The following is a 21,548-nucleotide window of genomic DNA, read 5'->3' on the forward strand; positions in this document are numbered from 1 at the left end:
TTTTACAACTTGTTTGTTCTGAAATTTCATGAGGATGTACTTGGTATGTGTTTGTCCTGTCCCACGTGGACTTTGCCATCAGTCTTTTTTGAAAAGTCTTGTATTATTCCAGTAATCCCCCTTCCCTTCATCTTGTTCTCTTTCTTTGTTTATAGAGGATACGTGGAGTTTTGGGATTTATTTATTTTTTTGTTTTGTTTTGTTTTAACGAAAGAGAAAAGGCATCATAGAACAGAGCCAATTTCAGAAAGTAAGCCATCAAATGAGCTTTCTTTTTAAATATTTTTTTATTTCTTATTTTAAAAATTTTAATTGTAGAAAAAAATATGACATTTACCCTCTTAACCATTTTTAAATATGCAGTTCAGTATTATTAACTATATGCACACTGTTGTGCAAACAGATCTCTAGGACTTTTTCACCTTGCAAAACTGAAACTCTATACTCATTGACCAATCCTCCCATTTTACCCTCCCTCAGCCCCTGACAACGACCATTCTACTTTTCCATGATTTTAAATGTCTACTTTAAATGTCTGCTTTAAATGTTCCACTACTTTAAATGTCTTGTATAAGTGGAATCATATAGTATTTGTCTTTTCCTTTTGTGACTGGCTTATTTCACTCAACATAATGTCTTCAAGGTTCATCTGTGTTGTAGCATGTGACAGGATTTCCTTCCCTTTAAAGACTGAATAACATTCTGTTGTATGTATATACCACATTTTCTTTATCCATTTGTCATTAGACATTTGGGATGCCTCTCTACCTCTTAGCTATTGTGAATGATGCTGAAATGAACATGGCTATGCAATATCTCTTTGAGATCCGCCTTTCAGTTCTTTTGGCTAAATAACCAGAAGTGTGATTGCTAGATCATATAATAATTTTAGTTTTAGTTTTTTTTGAGGAACCTCTATTCTGTTTTCCATAGTGGTTGCATCAGTTTACATTCCCACCAACTATATACAAGGGTTCAAATTTCTTTACATCCCCCCCCAACAGTTGTTGTTTTCTGTGTTTTATTTTTTTAATTTGTAGTATCTGTATTGGTGTAAAATACCCCTGGTCATTCGCAGAGTGTGAAAGGTTTCACAAGACTTAGGAAAGTTTTATTAAAGATCGGGCAGAGAGAATAGAATGCTTGTGGTAGTGTCTAAAGAAGACGGCTGCCGCAGGTAGTAAGGAGAGACGCATCGGCAGAGGCATTGCCGGGGGCAGAGTCTAAAGTAGACAGCTGCAGTGGGTTGCTGTTTAGCTGGGGTTTTATATTTTTCTATGCAGGATGTAGGGGGCTAGTCATCTTGCAGTTGTTCACAGTTGCAGCTGGCCCCTTCTGAGAACTATTGTCACAGTTGGTTTCCTCTGAAAATTGTCCTGGTGTTTGTCAGTCTGCAGGTATAGTGCTAGCCGGGGACTGAGAGCTAAATGGTTCATCTTTGAACCTATTCCTGTTAGCTCCTAGACTCATTCTTATGAACTTTCTCTGACTCATCAGTTAATCTTTAGGTTTATTCCTGTGAGCTCCCAGACTCATTCTTATGCACTTTCTCTGACTCGTCAGTGTCCATCCTGATGGGTTCTAGGTAATATTTCATTGTGGTTTTGTCCACAATAATTTCTAATATATTGTAACTCAAGACTTTTCTGGGACTCTTGAATGCTGGGGAAGACACTTGAATCAGTGTGACTCCTCTATGGTGATGGTGGAATGTAGACCTGAGCCTTATTTTCCAAATGAAGGTGACCTTGGCTTTGGGACGTTGGAGTTTTCCAAGCCTTCCTGGCCAGTGTTTCCAACTGTCTTCACCACTAAGGTTTGTCGTGTAGTATTTGAGAGGCTACAGAAAGATGTGCATGTACATGTCTTTGCATTTCTTGAATGATTACAGCTGTTGAGCACTTTTCCATATGCCCTTTGGCCACTTGTATGACTTCTTTGGAGAAATATCTATTGAAGTTCTTTGCCCATTTTTAAATCAGATTACTTGGTTTTGTTGTTGTTGAGCTGTAGGAGTTCTTTATATGTTCTTGTTATTATCTCTTTATCAGATACATGATTTGTAGTTATTTTCTCCCATCCGTACGTAGGTTGCCTTTTTACTCTATTGTTATCTTTGATGTACAGAAGTTCTTAAGTTTGATATTTGTCTATTTTCACTTTTGTTGCCTGTGCTTTTGGTGTCATACCCAAGAAATCATTGCCAAATCTAACATCATGAAGGTTTTCTCCTGTGTTTTCTTCTAAGAGTTTTATAGGTTTAGGTCTTAGTTTAGATCTTGAATCCATTGAGTTAATTTTTGTGTATGGTAAGGTCAGGGTTGGACTTCATTCTTTTCCATGTGTCTGTCCAGTTTTCCCAACACCATTTATTGAGGAAACTGTCTGTTCTTCATTGTGTGTTCTTGGCACCCTTGTCAAAAATCATTTGACCATATATGCAAAAATTTATTTCTGGGCTCTCTGTTGTGTTCCATGGGTTTGTGTGTCTGTCTTTATGGTACTGTTAAAACAGTACCATACTGTTTTGATTACTATGTGGGATTTTTAATTTCCTCATATTTTGCCTCTCATTTTTTAAATCTCTTTATTGTGGGGAGCCATGGTTACAGCTAACTCCTAGCCATTTATGCTTAACCTAAGCTGCTGAGGAATGTGGTGGGAGCGGCCAGTTCCCGGACACAGAAGGCTGATGCCTATCAGGGCAATTGATAGGATAATTACTTTTGAGAGTTTCAGTGAATTTTGTATCCTCTATGTGAAAGTTAAAGAATTTACATTTGCTAAGATAATGCATACTTTCGTTGCTAAGTTGCACGTACTCAAACTGCTTATATTGGTGCAGTAAAATAAACTCAGTGGCTTCAGCATCACTGGAGTCCGCGAGCCATCATCATATGTGTGAGTGTCTTTTATTCATTCCCACTCCCCCATTCGGGAATCTATCGACTTGTGGCGGCTGGCCCGTCACACTTTATTGTTTAGATACACTTTATATAAGATTACCTTGTCTTTATCTTCCAGCCTTACCATTGAATTTTTTATTGCAACTGTAATGTCAGTGTCCAGGAGAAATCCCTTGATGTCTAATCATTCCTTTTACCAGCAGCCTATTTTGTTTAATGACTTCAATGATTTTCTTTTATCTCTCTGTAGATACTAGTTTTTTTGTGTGTGTGCATGCATGTACGTGTCTTCGGTTAAGCTCTACTTTTACTGCCCTCCCCTCTCTCACAGGCATCTTCTACTTCTTCCCCAGTCGCTGCCTTCAGATTCCAGCAAATCGGGTGTGTGTGTAAATATCAGAACCCTGAGCCCCCATTCACACTTCTCCATGACTTCTGAGACTTTGCACAATTCTGTATATTCTAGTATATCGTCACTCGAGCCCTTTTCTGGGACTCCTGGGGAAGTCACTTGAATCAGTGTGACTCCTTTGTGGTGATGGTTGGGTGTAGACTTGAACCTAGGCCTTATTTTCCAGATGTAGCCGGCCTTGGCTTTGGGGCCTTGGAGTTTTCCAAGCCTTCCTGGCCAGTGTTCCCAACCATCTCACCACTGAAGTTTGTCATGTAGTATTTGAGAGGCTACAGAAAGACAGCCCTCCCCCCACCCCATCCCAGGGTGGGAAGAGGACAGATTCCATAGGGTATACGTGAATAGAGGCAGTGCTTCCTTTTCCCCATTGTTTTGAAAACAGTTGGACATTGTCTCGGATGGGGATTTAGGAATTGTCCTAGCAAATTGTGACTGAAAGATCTTTTTTGCCCAAACTGCAGAACTGCTGTGCCTGAATCACCCTGCTTTCCTAGACCTGGATGGCCAGTAGATGAAGCACCTATTGTCTTGGGGCAGTGTCTCAGATTCACAGGGATGAGGGAAAGGAGTGTTCTCAGTGGCCAGGAATTCGACTGCGTGGGGTTGAGCAAAGCTAGGTATAACACAGGTGATGTGGGGCTGAGTGTGTGGAGGCCTAACCCTGTGTCAGACCTTGCATGGAGGCAGTGGGTGCAGACCAGCAAGTTCTCTCAAGAGGGGCCTGGCTAGTCATTGCTCCTGGGAGGGCCCCTCTGGTGCTCTTTAACTTCCAGCTCCAGCACCTGAATTCTGCCCAGTTTTGGATCCTGAGGTAGGAGTCCAGGCAGGTGTGCCATGTGTTCAGCAGGTTGAGTGTGATGCAGGAATACATGAAAGCTTGCTGGGCATCAATTTGCCATAGTTTTCTTCTGTGACAGTGCAAATATGGAAAGGATCTTGAGCTTACCTAGCCCCCTCGGGAATGCCCTCACCTCCTGAGTGAAGTGCCCTACAGTGCTACTCCCCACTTTTACCCTGCTCAGCCCACCCAGCTCAGACCTGTATTGGGAGCGTCCAGGGAGGGGTAGCCCTGAGATTAAAGGGACCCTTAATGCCGTTGACCTTCCTTTGAAATAGTTAAATTGCACCATCATGTATTGATGTTCCTTATATGGGTTCATTGTAGAATGTCAGGCATAAAGAAGTAAATCCAAAACATTTCTGGCATTTGAGGCATTTGACAGAACACATAACAAGCCTTCTACACTGAAGTTGGCTCTGAGAATGGAGGATGCTGCTGGCAGGATTCCTCCCTGAGTGTGTCTGCCTTGTGGCCAGGAGGGCTGAGGTGGAGTATGAAGTTTGGGAAAACTGTGGCATTCACTCCCTCCTGACCTTGGGTCCTGCTGGCCTGAGTTTTGCCCATTTCCCATTTACATTTTCTTGTTTCCCCTTCCATCCCAGGTCCCTGTTTGCACTTGCCGTAAGTTGCCCGTTACTAATGTGTGTCCTCTTCCAGGAAGACTTGTGACCTCTTAGAAGAGGTTTGCTTAAGACTGTATCATAACCTAGCATGTGGGACCACCCTGGGGGTGTAATGGATACACTGCACATTGCACTATACACTGTGGAAAGAGATGGCCTGTTTGTTTAGATTCCCTGAAATGTGCTCCTGGCAGTCTCCTCCTATAAGGGGTGGGATGGGGTGGAGGTCCCTGTTTTCAGAACCTGAATCTGTTTGCATTTTAACAAGGTCAGATTTTCTTTGCAGTCTTGCCCCTCAGATTCATTTTGGGTACTCTGGGTCTTCTGCTGCAAGCTGACAAAGATAGGGGCCTGAGGGACTCTGTGCTCAGTACTGTGGGAGTAGGGACAGTTCAGACAGCGCTGCTCTCCTCAAAATGAAGGCCCACCCCTCCTGTGATCTTTTCACTCGTAGTCATATGGGAAGCTCCTCTTGCATTCTGGAAATGTCAGCCCTGCCTCAAAAATGTGAATCTGTGTCTCCAAGGAAATGAGGTAAGAGTGCTGGACCACCTGAAACAGCCCCAACTTGCGGGAACTAGCAGGAATTAGAAGGAGAGCTTCAAACACTACTGTTGTGGGTTATGAGGAAGGAGCCGCCATCCTTTTTAAGTCCTTTTGCCTTTGTAGCCCCAGACTCAGCAGTTATTTATTTTTTTGTGCCTCTCCTTGTTCCCACAGCGTTTGAGGTGTCCTTCTCAATGGGAGAATTCACACACAGCCTGCACCTCCCCATAGGCTGTTAAAGTGCCACAGGTACCAGTCTGAGGCTTTTCCACCCTTTTCTCTTTAGAGAGAGAAAGATGCATCTCGGCAAGAACTTGAAATCCCTTTTGTGCTGTTCCTTATGAAAATAAAAATAATATGTGATAGAAGGAGAACTAAGACTCGAGTCCTGGCACCCCAGTTGGCTTGATGCAGGACTTGCTCACTGCTGGGACATGAAGAAGTTTCTTTTCTTCCTGCTCTGCCCTTGGCAAAACAACCCGGCTCTTGCAATCTTCTCCGAACCCACCTTCTCCAGGGACACTCCTGAATAATCCAAGGGCATGCTCCTGCCAGACATGGTCCATGGGAGACAGAGGTCAGCTTAGCCCCTCCTGAACTCATGAAGAGGCATCAACAGAGGTGTTTGCTGAGGGATGTTTTGTAAGAGAAAATCCTGGGCACTCCCAGTGTCTCTCTAAGAGAATCCTTATCTACATTATGTTATACATCCCTGCACATAAGAGCATATAGTCAGTCATTTTTTAAAATGAGGAAGGCATGGAAAGATCTATCAGATATCATATGGTTTCGAAAAATTTGCAAAATAGTATATTCAGAGTCATAATTATGTAAAAACACGTGTGTCTATGAATATACATATATATGTGTGTCCATCTGCCCTGTAAACTTGGGAATAGTCTCAAAGCCCACATTCAAAGCAGTGATTTCCTCTGGGAAGTCCATTTGGGCTAGAGGGTCAGGGCTTTGTTTGTGTTTTGCTTTTTTTCACTTGATATAATAGCCTTTCCCCCACCCCCAACCATTCTCTCCAACTTCCTCCCCTTTGGCAACCATCAACTTGTTCTTTATATCAATGGGTCTTTTTCTGTTTTGTTTAATTTATTTATTTGTTTTATTCTTGTAGACTCCACATATAAGCGAAATCAAAAGGTATTTGTTTTTCTCTGTCTGGTTTATTTCACTTAGCATAATACACTCTCAGTCCATCCATGTTGTCCCAAATGGCAAGATTTCATTTCTTATGGTTAATATTCCACATTTTCTTTATATGAATACTTAGATTGCTCTCTATCTTGGCTACTGTAAATAAAGCTCCAGTGAACATAGGGGTGCATATGTCTTTTCCAGTTAGTGCTCTGACTAAATACCCAGAAGTGGTATTGTTGGGATGTATGGCAGCTCTATTTTAAATTTTTTGAGGACCCTCCATACTGTTTTCCATAGTGGCTTCACCAACTTACAATCCCACCAACAGTGTACAAGGATTCCCTTTTCTCCACAACCTCTCCAACATTTTTTTTTTCTGTCTTTTGATAATAGGCAATCTAGCAGGTGTAAAGTGATGTCTCATTGTGGCTTTAATTTGTGTTTCCCTGATGATGAGTGACGTTGATCATCTTTTCATGTATCTGTTGGCCATCTATATACCTTCTTTGGAGAAATGCCTATTCAGCTCCTTATTTTTTAATCAGATTTTTTTTTCGTGCTTTGTGAGTTCCTTATATATTTTGGATATTAACCTCTTATTGTATGTATCATTTTCAAATATCTCCTCTCAGTCAATAGGTTGTCTTTTCATTTGTTGATGGTTTTCTTTTCTGTGAAAAACCTTTTAGTTCGGTGTATTCCCATTTGTTTATTTTCTCTTTTGTTGCCCTTGCCTGAGGAGACATATCCAAAAAGATGTTGCTAAGAGTAATGTCAGAGTTTCCTGCCCATGTTTTCTTCAAGGAGTATTATGGTTTCAGTTCTTACATTTAAGTCTTTAATCCTTTTTGAGTTTATTTTTGTATATATTGTAAGAAGGTGGTCCACATTCATGTTTTTGCATTATCTGTCCACTTCTCCCAACACTACTTATTGAAGAGACTGTCTGTACCCCGTTGTGTATTCTTGCATCCCTTGTTGTAGATTATTGACCATATACGCAAGAATTTATTTCTGGGCTCTCTATTCTATTCTAGTGAGATATATATAGATATATATATATCAAAATATATATATATATATATCTGTTTTTATGTTAGTACCATACTGTTTTGATTATTGTAGCTTTATAGTATAGTTTGAAATTGAGGCATGTGATACATCCCACTTTGTTTTTTCTGAAGGTTTCTTTGGCTATTGGGGTTTTTTGTGGATCCATGTAAATTTTAAGATTAGTTATTCTAGTTCTGAGAAGAATGCCATTGTTTTAATAGAAATTGCATTGAGCCTATATATTGCTTTAGGCTACTAGAAGTACTTCTAATTGTTTGAATTGATTACAATTAAAGACAAAATAGAAAAAAATGGAGAAGCCGACAAGGTGGCAGGGAGAACCTGGATGGTGGGAGAATTGTGGTGGTACCAGTGTGGTAAGCTCTGCAGTTAGTTTCCCTGGTCACTTGTTACCCTCTGTGCCTTAATTCCCTGCCTTTCAAATACTGAATTTTGCCACTTGTCTTTCTTACTGTTAAGTTCTTCTGTCAATTTACTTCTGCCTTATCAAAAATTAGCATTTGCAAATATTAGTAATTGTTTTCTAATTTATTGCTTATGTTTTTCTTTTTTCTGTCCATTTCATTCTTGATGTTTTTGCAGTTACCTTCTCAAGACAATCTGGAGAGGGGCACATGTTCACAGCTTGATCTCTCTTTAGCCTTTCTTTTCTCTTTTTCAAGTTCTTTTTTTCTTAAATTAAATTTATTGAGGTGAAATTGGTTAATAAAATTTTATAGGTTTCAAGTGTACAATTCTACAATACATCATCTGTATATTGCATGGTGTGTTCAACTACCCAAAATCAGTCTCCTTCTGTCACGATATATTTGACTCCCGTTACACTTTTCTGCCTACCCCGCTCCCCCGCCTTTCCCTCTGATAACCATTATAGTGTTGTCTGTGTCTATGAGATTTTCCTCGTTTGTCTTGTTCATTTGTTGCTTTCAGTTTTGTATCCCACATATGAATGAAATCGTATGGATTTCGACTTTTTCTGTCTGACTTATTTCACTTACTATGATAGTCTCAAGATCCATCCATGTTGTTGCAAGTGGCAGTATTTCATTTTTTCTAATGGCTGAATAATATTCCATTGTATATGTATACCACATCTTCTTCATCCAATCACCTATTGACATTTCAGTTGTTTCCCTGTCTTGGCCACTGTGAATAATGCTGCAGTGAACATAGGGGTACATATATCTTTACGAAGAAATGTTTTCAAATTTTTTGGATAGATACCCAGAAGAGTGATTACTGGGTCATATGGTAATTTTATTTTAATTTTTTGAGGAAACTCCATACAGTTTTCCATAGTGGCTATACCAGTTTATGTTTCCACAGCAGTGTATGAGGGTTCCTTTTTCTCCACAATCTCTCCAATACTTGTTATTATTTGTCTTGGTGATAATAGCCATTCTAATTGATATGAGGGTTATCTTATTGTGGTTTTGGTTTCCATAATAGCTAGTGAAGTTGATCATCTTTTCATATATCTGTTGACCATTTGTGTATCTTCTTGGGAGAAGTGTCTATTCAGGTTCGCTGCCCATTTTTTAATCGGATTTTTAATTTTTTTGTTGTTGAGTTGTATGAGCTCTTTATATATTTTAGGTATTAGCCCCTTATCGGAGGTGTCGTTTGCAAATACCTTCTCCCATTCGATTGGCTGCCTGTTTGTTTTGTTGATGGTTTCTTTTGCTGTGCAGAAGCTTTTTAGTTTGATGTAGTCCCATTCATTTTTCTTTGCTTTTACTTCCCTTACCTTTGAGGTCAAATTCATAAAGTTCACTCTAAGACCAAGGTCCATAAGTTTAAAACTTATGTTTTCTTCTATGCATTTTATTGTTTCACGTCTTACATTTAGGTCTTTGATCCTTTTGAGTTCATTTTTGTGTATGGTGACAAATAGCAGTCTACTTTCATTCTTTTGCATGTGGCTTTCCAATTCTGCCAGCGCCATTTATTGAAGAGGTTTTATTTTCTCCATTGTATGTTTTAGGCTCGTTTGTCAAAAATTTTTTGCCCATATGTATGTTGGTTTATTTCTGGGTTTTCAATTCTACTCCATTGGTCTCTGTGTCTGTTTTTCTGCCAATACCATGCTGTTGTCATTACTGTCACTTCATAATATAATTAGAAGTCACGGAGTGTGCCACCTCTGGCCTTGTTCTTTTATCTCAGGATTGCTTTGGGTATTTGGGGTCTTTTGTGGTTCCATATAAATCTGATTTTTATTTTTTGTTCTTTCTTTAAAAAATGCCATTGGGATTTTGATGTGGATTGCATTGAATCTGTATATTGCTTTGGGTAATTTGGCCATTTTAATTATGTTGATTCTTGCAATCCATAAACATGGAATATCTTTCCATTTCTTTAATGTCTTCTTCAATTTTTAACAAAATAATGTCTTGTAGTTTTCAGTGTATAATTCCTTCACATCTTCTGTTAAGTTTATTCCTAAGTATTTTACTCTTTTTGTTGCAATTGCAAAAGGAATTTTTTTTCCATTTCTTTTCCTCAAGTTCCATTGTTAGTATATGGGAACACAGTGATATTTGTACATTGATTTTGTATCCTGAAGCTTTACTGTATTTGTTTATTGTTTCTGATAGTTTTTGGTGGAGTCTTTAGGATTTTCTATATAAAGAACCATGTTGTCTGCAAAAAGTGACAATTTGACTTCTTCATTCCCAACTTGGATGGCTTTTATTGTTTTCTCTACCTGATTGGTTAGGACGTCCAATACTGTATTGAGTAACACTGGTGAAAGATGGCATCCTTGTCTTGTTCTTGATCTTAGAAGAAAAGCTTTTAGTTTTTCACTATTAAGTATGATAATTAGCTGAGGATTTGTCATTTATGGCCTTTATTATATTGAGGTACTTGCCTTCTATACCTATTTTATTAAGTATTTTAAGCATGAATGGATGTTGTATCTTTTCAAATGCTTTTTCTCCATTTAGTGATATAAAGATGATTTTTCTACTTTGTTTATATAATGTATCACATTGATCAATATCCATATGTGGAACTATCTTTGTGCCCCTGAAATGAACCCCACTTAATTGTGATGTATAATCTTCTTAATGTATTGTTATATTTGATTTGCTGCTGTTTTCTTTAGGATTTTTGCATGTGTATTCATCAGAGATATTGGTCTGTAGTTTTATTTTTTTGTATTATTCTTGTCAGGTTTTGGTATCCAGATTGACTTCATAAAATAAGTTAGGAAGTATTACCTCTTCTTCAATTTCTCGGAAGGGTTTGAGAAGGATAGATATTAAATCTTCTTTGAATGTTTGGTAGAATTCGTTAATGAAGCTATCTGGTCTTGGACTTTTTAGGGGTTTTTTTATGATTGTTTTAATTTCCTTACTATTGTTCAGTTTATTTAGATTTTCCAGTTCTTTGTGATAGGGAAGTTACATATTTCTAAGAACTTGTTCATTTCTTATAGGTTACAATTTGTTGGAATGTAGTTTTTCATAGTATTCTTATATGAGCTTTTGTATTTCTGTGTCTGATTTTATTTGAGTGTTTTCTCTTTTTTCCTTAGTGAGTCTAGCCAGGAGTTTGTCGATTTTATTAATTTTGTAGAAGAATCAGCTCTTTGTTGCATTAATTTTCTTCTGTTGTCTGTTCTCTATATCATTTAATTCTGCTTTAATTTCTGTTTATTTATTTTTCTTAATTAAAGTTTGTTGGGGTGACAATTGTTAGTAAAGTTACATAGATTTCAGGTGTACAATTCTGTATTACATCATCTATAAATCCCATTATGTGTTCACCACCCAGAGTTAGTTCTCCTTCCATCACCATATATTTGATCCCCTTTACCCTCATCTTCCACCACCCTCCCCTCTTACCCTCTGGTAACCACTAAACTATTGTCTGTGTCTATGAGTTTTTGTTTCTCATTTGTTTGTCTTGTTCTTTTGTTGTTTTTGGTTTAATTACCACATATCAGTGAAATCATACGGTTCTCTGCTTTTTCTGTCTGACTTATTTCGCTTAGTATTATAATCCCCAGATCCATCCATGTTGTCAAAAATGGTCCTATTTCATCTTTTCTTACCGCCGAATAGTATTCCATTCTTCTATCGAAGGATATTTTGGTTGTTTCCATGTCTTGGCCACCATAAATAAAGCTGCAATGAACATTGGAGCACATGTATCTTTATGGATAAATGTTTTCAGATTTTTTTTTACCCAGGAGAGGGATTGCTGGGTCATATGGTAATTCTATTCATAATTTTTTGAGGAACCTCCACACTGCCTTCCATAATGGCTGCACCAGTCTGCATTCCCACCAACAGTGTATGAGGGTTCCTTTTTCTCCACAGCCTCTCCAACACTTGTTACTATTTGTCTTGTTGATGATAGCCATTCTGACTGGGGTGAGGTGATATCTCATTGTGGTTTTTATTTGCATTTCTTTGATGATTAGTGATGTTGAACATTTTTTTCATATGTCTATTTGCCGTTTGTATGTCCACTTTGGAGAAATGTGTCTTCAGGTCCTCTGTCCATTTTTCAATTGGATTGTTTGTTTTTCTGTTGTTGAGTTGCATGAGTTCCTTGTATATTTTGGATATTAGCCCCTTATTGGAGGCACTGTTTGCAAAGCTGTAATTTTTATTAATATATTTCTTTTGCTGACTTTAGGTTTTGTTTGTTCTTTTTCTAGTTCTTTAAGATGTAATGTTAGGTTGTTTATTTGGATTTTTTTCTTGTTTCTTGGGATAGGCCTGTAATGATGTAAAGTTTCCCCTTATTACCACTTTTGCTGCATCACAAAAGTTTTGCTATGTCACATTGTCATTTTCATTTATCACTATGTATTTTTTATCTGTCCTTTTATTTGTTCTTTGACTCAGTCATTCTTTGGTATCATGTGATTTAATCTCCATATGTTTATGGTTTTCCTGCCTTTTTTATTTTTGCATTTGATTTCCAATTTCAAAACATTGTGCTCACATAATATGCTTGGTATGATTTAAATGTTCTTAAATTTGTTGAGGCTAGTTTTGAGTCCCAACATGTGGTCTATCCTTGAGAATACTTCATGTACACTAGAATGGAATGTATAATCTGGTGTTCTTCTGGAATGAAAGGCTTTGTAAGTGTTGATTGTGTCCATTTGGTCTAATGTGACATTTAATGCTGATATTTCCTTACTGATTTTCTATTTCGATGATCTATCCATACCCGTCAATGGAGGTCAGTGGAATATTTCAGTCTCCTACAATAATTTTCTAGTTTTGGTCAGCTTCTCCCTTTAGTTCTGTTAGTAGTTACATTATGTATTTTGGTGTCCCCTGATTGGGTGCATATATTTTGGTGTTTGTCTTCTTGATGTGTTGTCCCCTTTATCGTTATAAAATGTCCATCTTTGTCTCTTGTTACGTTTTTTATCTTGAAATCTATTTTCTCAGGTATAAGTATGGTTACACCTGCTTTTATCTGAATACCCTTTGCTTGGAGTGTCAGTTTCCACCCTTTCACTTTGAGTCTATATTTGTCCTTATAGCTGAGATGTGCCTCTTGGAGGCAGCATATGGTTGGGTTTCGTTTTTTGATCCAGTCTGCTACTCTGTGTCTTTTTATTGGTGAGTTCAGTCCACTTACATTTAGGGTGATTATTGATATGTGAGGATTTCCTATTATTCTGTCCCTGGTTTTCGGGTAGGATGGTGTCTCCATTGTTTCTTTGCCTTTTTATTGCTGTCTGTTATTTCAGTGTGGTGGTATTCTATGATTTTTCCGTCTGTTTCTTCTTTTTTTGTGTTGTATATTTCAGTTCTGGATTTTTTTTTCAGTGGTTACCATTAAGTTTATGTAAAAGAAAATTTCACTTTTAGAGTATTCCATTTTCTTCAGTATGCTTACTTTCTCCATTCCCTTGTGCCGGTTCAGACCTTTACTCTCTCCCCGTTGTTTTTGTTGTCACAAATTATCCCTGTTGATGTTGTGAGTTGATTTCTGCACTGCTGTAGCAAATTGTCTTTTTCTCTTTTTTTAAGTGTTTTTTTTTTCTTTTCTTTCTTTACCCTGTATGTTACGTTTAAGGTATAGTTGTCGCGTCCAGCGCAACATGGGCAGTGAGGGTGCGAGAAGGGGCAGTTTGGGTTAAGTTTTTTAGAAAGAAACAAACAGAGACTTAATGCAGTTAAATCTCTCTGAAGGCCAGGGGTCTCTCAGTCTCAGAGGACTGGAGCCCAGAATAAGGCCGACTGGGGGTTTTTATTGAATAGGTATGCAAAAACAAGAGAAAGCAACATTGTTTCTTACAGGTCTCTGAAACTCACACATCATAACAGAAAAATGTTTATCTCAATCACCCTTTGTCAGTCAACAGCAGAAGCACAAGGTCCCACAATGTCCTAATTAAGGTATATACCTTCTCAGGGTCAGAAGGGTCAAATCTCTTATTTTGTAAGTTCCGTTGAGCTAAGTGGAGAGAACTGATCTCTGTTGTTTTTGTAACTTCTCTCACAAACAGGTGCCAGGGAAAAGGCAGAGCTGGCAACAGCTTTTCCCAGGCAGGGGGAAGGGGAGGCAAGGCCCCTTCCCATATTTTTCTAAGGCAGCTCATTGGGGGTCCCCACTCGGTTCCGCCTGGCTTAGGTTGTATCTCCCGTGAGATATGTTACCCATCTTTGGCTGCAAACCATCTTTTGGGGACCAGACAGAGAGACATAAGGTGTAAACATAAGGATGGAACAAAGACCCAGAAAGGCACAGTCTCACAGACTCTTCTTAAGGAAAGACATAGGGGGACAGTTGGCTAGGCTGTTGTGTGACTACATATAGTGTTCTATTTGGTGTAGGGTTTGCCATTTCCTGCTTCTGTCTGTTCATAATATTCATAATACTACTCATAGTTTTGTATTCTTTTGCTTTTTTGTCAGGCCACATACCCTCCGTCAGTATTTCTTGTAGTGCAGGTTGTGTATTAGAAAATTCCCTCAGCTTCTGTATATGTGGAGACGTCTTTGTTCCTCTTTCATATCTAAAGGATGTCTTTGCTGGATATATTATTCTTGGCTCATAAAATTTATCTCTTTCAATAGTTTGAATATTTGATTCCATGCCCTCCTGTCTTGTGGAGTTCCTGCTGAAAATCTCATGATAATCTAAAAGGCTTTCTTTTGTAGTTTACCATCTTCTTTTCCCTGGCTGCCTTGAGGATTCTTTCTTTGTCATCTATTTTTGACACCTTCAATACAATGTGCCATGGAGAAAGCCTGTTGGGGTTGAGGTAATTCGGTGTTCTATTTGCTTTTTGGATTCGAGGATCCAGTTCCTTCCACAAGTTTGGGAAGTTTTCATCGACTACTTGTTTGAGTATAGTCTCTGTTCCCTTCTCCCTTTCTTCTCCTCCTGGTATGCCCATTACTCTTATATAGCTTTCTGATGGAGTCAGAAAGTTCTTGTAGAGTTCTTTCATTTCTTTTAACTCTAAAGTCTCTCTCTTCTTCCATCTCTCTTCTTCCATCTTCCGTTTCCAGATTTTTATCTTTGATGTCACTGATTGTTTCCTCCATCTGGTCATCTCTATTACATAAGCTGGCTGTTTCTTTTTTCGTTTCTTTTATTGAGTTCTTAATCTACAGAAATTCTTCTTGGTTCTTTTTAAAAATACCAGCCTTTGGTAAAGTGTTCATTTTGTTCTTGATTGTGTTTCTGAGTTCATTAAACTGCCTGTCTGTGTTTTCTTGCATCTCATTGAGTTTTTTCAGTACTGCAATCTTGAATTCTTTGTCATTAAGTCACATATTTCCATGTCTTTAAGTTCATTTCTTGGAGACTTTTCATTTTCTTCTGACTTTCTTGTTACTTTGGTTATTCATGGCAATTAATGAATTATTATTTCTCTTCCTACACATCTGCAGGAGTGGATTCTGCAACAGGTTGATAGGAAGAGGTCTTTCTTTCGTTTTCCTGTTGGTTTTGGTGGAATGTTTTATTGTCTATCTGATTGAAGCCTTTTATTCTCTCTCACACTGTAGTGTTATATTTTCTCCATAGCGTACTGGCTTCTCACACAAATGGGTGATTTCCTGGATGGTGGGATTCTCCTCTGTGTACAGGTCTCCTGGGTCCAGGGCACTGCCTCCGTGGGGGGATGTGGAGAGCTTGTTAATTTCCAAAGCTTTCCTGCGCCAGTTTCAGAGCCTTTGTGTTTCAGCGGATCTATTTACTTCTGCAAGGATGTGTCCACATAGGTGGGGACAGTAGGGAGGAGTTGTAAGAGTTGGCCCAGAGCAATGGTAGTGACCACTAGCACAGCCAGTCCTGCACCCAAGGCTCCCTCCCCTTTGCTGGAAGTAGTTGAGCTGTGATTCCATGCCTGCAGGCCACAATTCTCAGAACTGCAAATATTCTGTTATTTTAATCTGACACTGCTACTGTTTCGCTTCTAGCACTGGAAGGGTGGGGGTTAAGGCGAGCTATGCAAGGGTTGTGAGGCAGCGGCTAGGCTCTTTGCCTATATCTTCCATGCTCTGCTTGGCAGTGAGGGCTTAAACTGCCATTTTTACCCTTCTTCCTTTAGTCTTTGTTCCGAGGTCTTTGCCATGAGCATTGGGTTCAGCCATGTTATATCTGATCCCTCAGGCGGTACTGTGGTCCATAAGCAGAGCCCTAGCAGTGCGAATTCTTCCCTCTCCCACAACTGCAGTAGTTCTAGAATGCTGGGAGCTGGGAGCTCTGAGCTCCGGTCTGCTCCTGCAGGGCCCACATCTCCACACCTTCCCTTTCCCTTCCCCCATCCCCCAATTTGCCCACCTTTAGATGATTTCAGTTGCACTCCTCTTAGTGCTGCCTGTCTGCTATACAGGGAGTCTTTTGTGGAATTATAGTTGTTCAATTTGTTGTAAATTCTAGGGCAGATTTCAAGAGGCTCACATCACGCTGCCACTTTTATTCCCATTGTTTCTTTGCCCTTGTTTTTCTGTCTGTTATTTTAATTTGGTCGTATTATATGATTTTCCCCCCTCAGTTTTCTCATTTCTTGTGTATTATGTGTCTCAGTGCTGGATTTGTGGTGTGTGTATAGTTACCATTGATTTTATGTTAAAGAAAGTTTCAAATACACAGTAGTCCTTTTCTTTTGCATGTATCTTATTTCCATTCCCCTTTGCAGATTCAGCTGTGTACCCCCTCCACTTGTGTGTTTTTGTTGTCACAAATTACCCCTATTTATGCTGTGAGTTCATTTCCGAGTTGTCTTCTTCTCTTTGTCTTTTTTATGTTTTAATGTCCTTTAATATTTGTGTTATATTTAGTGTATAGGACCCTATTCTGAATAGGGGTTGCAATTTACTGCTTCTGTCTGTCTGTTAGTCATCTTACTCGTAGTTTTGTATTCTTTCGTCTTTTTGTTTCAGGTATAATAACCCACTTCAGTATTTCCTGTAATACAGGTCTTTTGGAAAATTCCCTTAGCTTCTGTATGTGTGGAGAAACTTTTATTTCTCCTTCATATCTAAAGGATAACTTTGCTGGATATATTATTTTTGGCTGCTAAATTTTCTCTTTCAATAATTTGAATATTTAATTCCACTTCCTCCTGGCTTGTAGAGTTTGTGCTGAAAAATCTGATGATAATCTATTGGGATTACCTATTTAGGTTACCATCTTCTTTCTTGGCTGCCATGAGAATTCTTTTGTTGTCATTAGTTTTTGATAGATTTAATATAATGTTCCTCAGAGAGGGCTTTTTTCAGTTGAGATAATTAGATGTTCTGTTTGCTTCTTGGATTTAAGGATCCAGTTCTTTCTATAGGCTTTGGAAGTTTTTGTTGACTATTTATTTGAATAGGTTCTCTGTTCCTTTCTCCCTCTCTTCTTCTGGTATACCCATTTTTCTTGCTCTTTCTGATGGAGTCAGATAGTTCTTGTAGAGTTCTTTTATTTTTGTTTACTCTCAAGTCTCTCTACTTTCATCTGAGTCATTTCCTGTTTTCTATCTTTTATGACAGTAAATCTTTCCTCCATCTAATCAGCTCTATTTTCTAGGCTCACTAGTTCATTATTCATCTGTTTTCTTGAGTTCTTTAAAATTTCAGTCTCTTCGGTCAGTTAATTGATCTTTTGTTCATTGATCTCATTTCTGAGTTCATTAAATTCCCTATCTGAGATTTCTTGCCTCTCATTTAATCAGCAGTGCAATCTTGAATTCTGTCATTTGAATCACGTATTTCCATATCTTTAAGTTTATTTTCTAGAGACTTTTCATTTTCTTTGTGAACTGCCTTGTTACCTTGGTTGTTTGTGGTATTTGATGGAGTATTTCTCCGCTTAGTCCTTTATGGGAATGAAATCTGCCTTTTAAAAAAAAAAATTATTATTTTAAAGAGATACCTTTTTAGCAGATTGATAAGAAGAGGTCTTTCTTTTGTTTTCCCTTTGGGTGGCACTGGAGTGCAAGTGTTATTTACTCTTGCACTTCTCCAGCTTCTTGGATCTCTGTGGGGATGGAAAAATGCCCTGTATTCCCTGGGGAGGCAGGCATCTCCTCTGTGACCAGCTCTCCTTGATCTCAGCGCATCATCCCTGTGCCAGAATATGTTGATGATGGAGTTCAGAGCCTGTGACATCCTGGTGCTACCTTTGAGACCAGGTGCAGTGCTGGCACTACCAGAAGTGTCCCAGTTTCCCCTGCTAAGATCAGCAGGGATGGATAGGGGCAGGATGGACTGGGAGAGGCCAGTGTGCTTTTGTGTCTTTTCTTCCCAGTAATGGCAGCTGCCAGACCTCAGCTGCCTTGCGTCTGTCTCCATCCTTGTCACTGGGATTAGCTGCAGCCTGCCTCTTCTACTCAGGTACTATCTCTGCAGGATTGTAGATATTCTGTTCTGTAATCCCATACTCATTTCTACAGCTTCTTCTGGGGCCTGCTGCTAGCTCTGGGAGGGTAGGGGGAGGCAGCCAGGCCCTGTGGCTTCATTTTCTGCCTGTCAATTGCAGCTCCTAGAACACAGCTGTCACATGTCTGTATTCTGTCTCTGCCCCATCACTGAGTTGAGCCACAGTATATGCTGATCACTCAGGCAGGAATGCTCAGGTCTGTGGAGGGCGCACACTGCAACGTGATTCGTCCCCTCTCCCAAGATCTGCAGTGAGCTCCAGGCTGTGTCCATCGTGGTACCTGTCTTTGCTCTTCTCCCTTTCCTCCTCCCCTGTTCACTCTGGTTTGCCCACATTCAGATGTTACGATGCATGGCTCTCTCAGACATGTTTGTTTGTTGAGCAGGGATCCTTTGTTGAATTATAGCTGTTTCAAACTTGTACTTGTAACTTCAAGGGGAACAATCAGGAGGACCTTTCATGCCACCATGCTTCTGACATCACCACTCTTTGCCCTTTCTTAATTTCCATTCTCCTGTCTGGGAAGTGAATGACTAATTTGATGAACAAATAGAGCAGGGCCACACAGATTGCTGAGCAGCTTTGGTATCCTTTTGCTCTTATGTGAAATCTGAGACCATGCACCAGTTTGTTCATCCTCGGGATGGGTACTGGCTTTTTATAGCTGATCAGCAGGGTTTTAATTAAGAGTTCAGGTGAGGTGGTTCACCTACTGAGAATCCAGTGGAATACCACTATGAAGATTCTGCTCAATGTTTGCTTTTTTATTTCATCAATTCTGTTGTTTTCCTGAGTAAAATAATGGACATGCACATTTTCCATTTGGGGGTTGATGTGAGCAGATTCTAATCCTTCATACAGTTCTACTGCTGATCCACCCTCCCAGCCCCACGTGGGTGACGGTGAGGGAGCACCGCTGACCATTTTAAAGTTATATTTCTATGATTGGCATTTAAGGAATGTGTGCTGTACCTTAGTAAGAAATATTGCTTCATTTGTTTCATGTTTGTACATTACTTGATTATTAATAAGCCGGCTTGATTTTCCATGTTTTTTTACTTATCATATTTATGCTTTTCAGAATTGTCCCTTATGTCCTGTGTCTATATATAATAAGCTAAACCATATGAAATTGTCATTTTTGTGGGTCAGAATGGTCAAATAATATATGGATTATCCTAATATCTTTAGGAACTTAATGTTTTATTCATGTTTTAATAACATTTTTCTTGTTACAAAGTGTTCTGCTTATTATAACATGCTTAAGAAATATAAAAATAAGGGCAGCTGGTTAGCTCAGTTGGTTAGAGTGTGGTACTAATAACACCAAGGTTGCTGGTTCAATCCCTACATGGGCCACTGTGAGCTGTGCCATCCTTAAAATATATATACATATATATATATATATTTTTTTTTCCACATATATATATGTGGAAACGTAAATGTATAATACCATAAAATCATCCCTTACTATTTTATTGTACTTTTTCTCTTTTTCTTATCTCTTTTTAAAATATATTTCCCCCCTGAAAGTTGCAGAATTTTCTTGGTAGAACTATTAAGAGGCATAAGTGAATTATTATATGCATAGTGACCAATAAGTATGTTTGTTATTAACATTATAAACAGCTTTTATCCTGCCCTGATATTTTATCAACTATACACTTCTTTTGCTATTAAATATTCTTTAGAAATGTGACTATTTCATATTGTGCCATATAAATACTTTATAATTTAGCAAATTATTATTTTGTTGGATATTTTAGGTTATTTTCTTTTCTGTTCTTATATAAACAATACTCTGATGAACTCATATCTTTGTAGCGTTTTTTCCTTTAGTATAAGGAATTTCTGTTAAGCATTTCATGTATGTGAAATAACTAGGTCAGGTAATTAAAATCTCTTAAAATTTCTTAGACAAAGTGCCCTCCAGAAACATTTCTCAATTGTCACTTCCTCCAGGAATGTCTGAGATTTCCCTTCTCTGGGAGGCTTAATTAGCAGTGAAAGTTTTTATTCTTAATAATTTGGCAGTCACAAATAATACCTCTTGGTTTTAATGTGAACATTGTTTAGATGGTTGTTGACCATATATCTTTCTTCTTTTGTGATTTGTTTACTAACATCTTATTTTTATTGGAGTTTCCATTTTTTGTTATGTTTGTGAGGAAAAAACCAGGCTTATATGTAAAGAGAAAAATTAAAATTTATATTTGCCAAAATACTAATAATGATTTTTTAGGTAGTGAAATTTTAGATGGTTTTCGTTCTCTTTATACTTGTCCTTTTTCCTGATTATTCTGTAATAGATTTTTTTTTTCATACAGAGCGAAGAAATTCTGTTTTTTATGAATGAAGGAGTACTGGCTCTTGTAACATGTTCCTGGCCTCTGCTACAAAGGTGGAGCTGGTTCCTCCCAGTCCCACTTAAACCTGAGAGGACCCTGGATGCCCTTTGCCCACACGCCCAGCTCCTACCCTGCACCTGGGCCACACTGCCTGGGATCGCAACAGTGTGAGGTGTGACAGTAATAGTGTACCATTGTTGTTTTTTCCCCCTGGCATGTCCAGCCTGCTATGGGATGGATGAAGAAGAAGAGAACCACTATGTTTCACAGCTCAAAGAAGTCTATAGCAGCTGTGACACCACTGGGACAGGCTTTCTGGACCGGGAGGAACTGACCCAACTTTGCCTTAAGCTTCATCTGGAAAAGCAGCTGCCCATCCTTTTGCAAACACTTCTTGGAAATGACCACTTTTCAAGGGTGGGTATTTGACTTCATTCTCACAAAGAAAAGCACAGAGTACTATAGTTGGCCATTACAAGCATTTGATAAATATCAGTTATCAGTCAAATAAAGATACTCATCAAAGGAAAGTTATTAGGAAATGGGATGTTTTTCCTTCTTATGGAACTCCTAAATTATAGAAAGAGTTTTCTTAGGATGACGTTTTTAGTGTAGTAACTTCCAGAGATTTTGTTTTGTTTTTCTGGGAAGATGTTTGATTGAATTGTTGGCTCGGTTCAGGGGGTTATGGTATCGGTGGGTGGCAGGTGGTTCACAAAAACACAGAGCTGGATCTGTTGGCAGTTCACACACTGGTAAGTCATTCAGAGACTGGCAGCTTCAAAGTAC

General features: G+C 38.6%; 1 protein-coding gene across 5 annotated transcripts in view; it reads left to right on the top strand.

Annotated features, from left to right (window-relative positions):
- The window catches only part of NINL (ninein like), a 203,708-nt gene that overhangs the window by 66,047 nt on the left and 116,113 nt on the right, over window positions 1–21,548 (top strand). For 4 of the 5 annotated variants that reach the window (XM_074317996.1, XM_074317999.1, XM_074318000.1 and 1 more), the window contains exon 2: window positions 20,983–21,176. In XM_074317996.1, the coding sequence (XP_074174097.1) occupies window positions 20,994–21,176 (183 nt within the window). In that variant the 5' untranslated portion in view covers window positions 20,983–20,993. Of the gene's footprint in view, window positions 1–20,738; window positions 21,177–21,548 lie in introns of all 5 variants that reach the window. The other variant, XM_074317997.1, reaches the window with a different exon arrangement.

Source organism: Rhinolophus sinicus, linkage group LG13 (genome assembly GCF_036562045.2).
Source record: "Rhinolophus sinicus isolate RSC01 linkage group LG13, ASM3656204v1, whole genome shotgun sequence".
NCBI classification, from domain to species: Eukaryota; Metazoa; Chordata; class Mammalia; order Chiroptera; family Rhinolophidae; genus Rhinolophus; species Rhinolophus sinicus.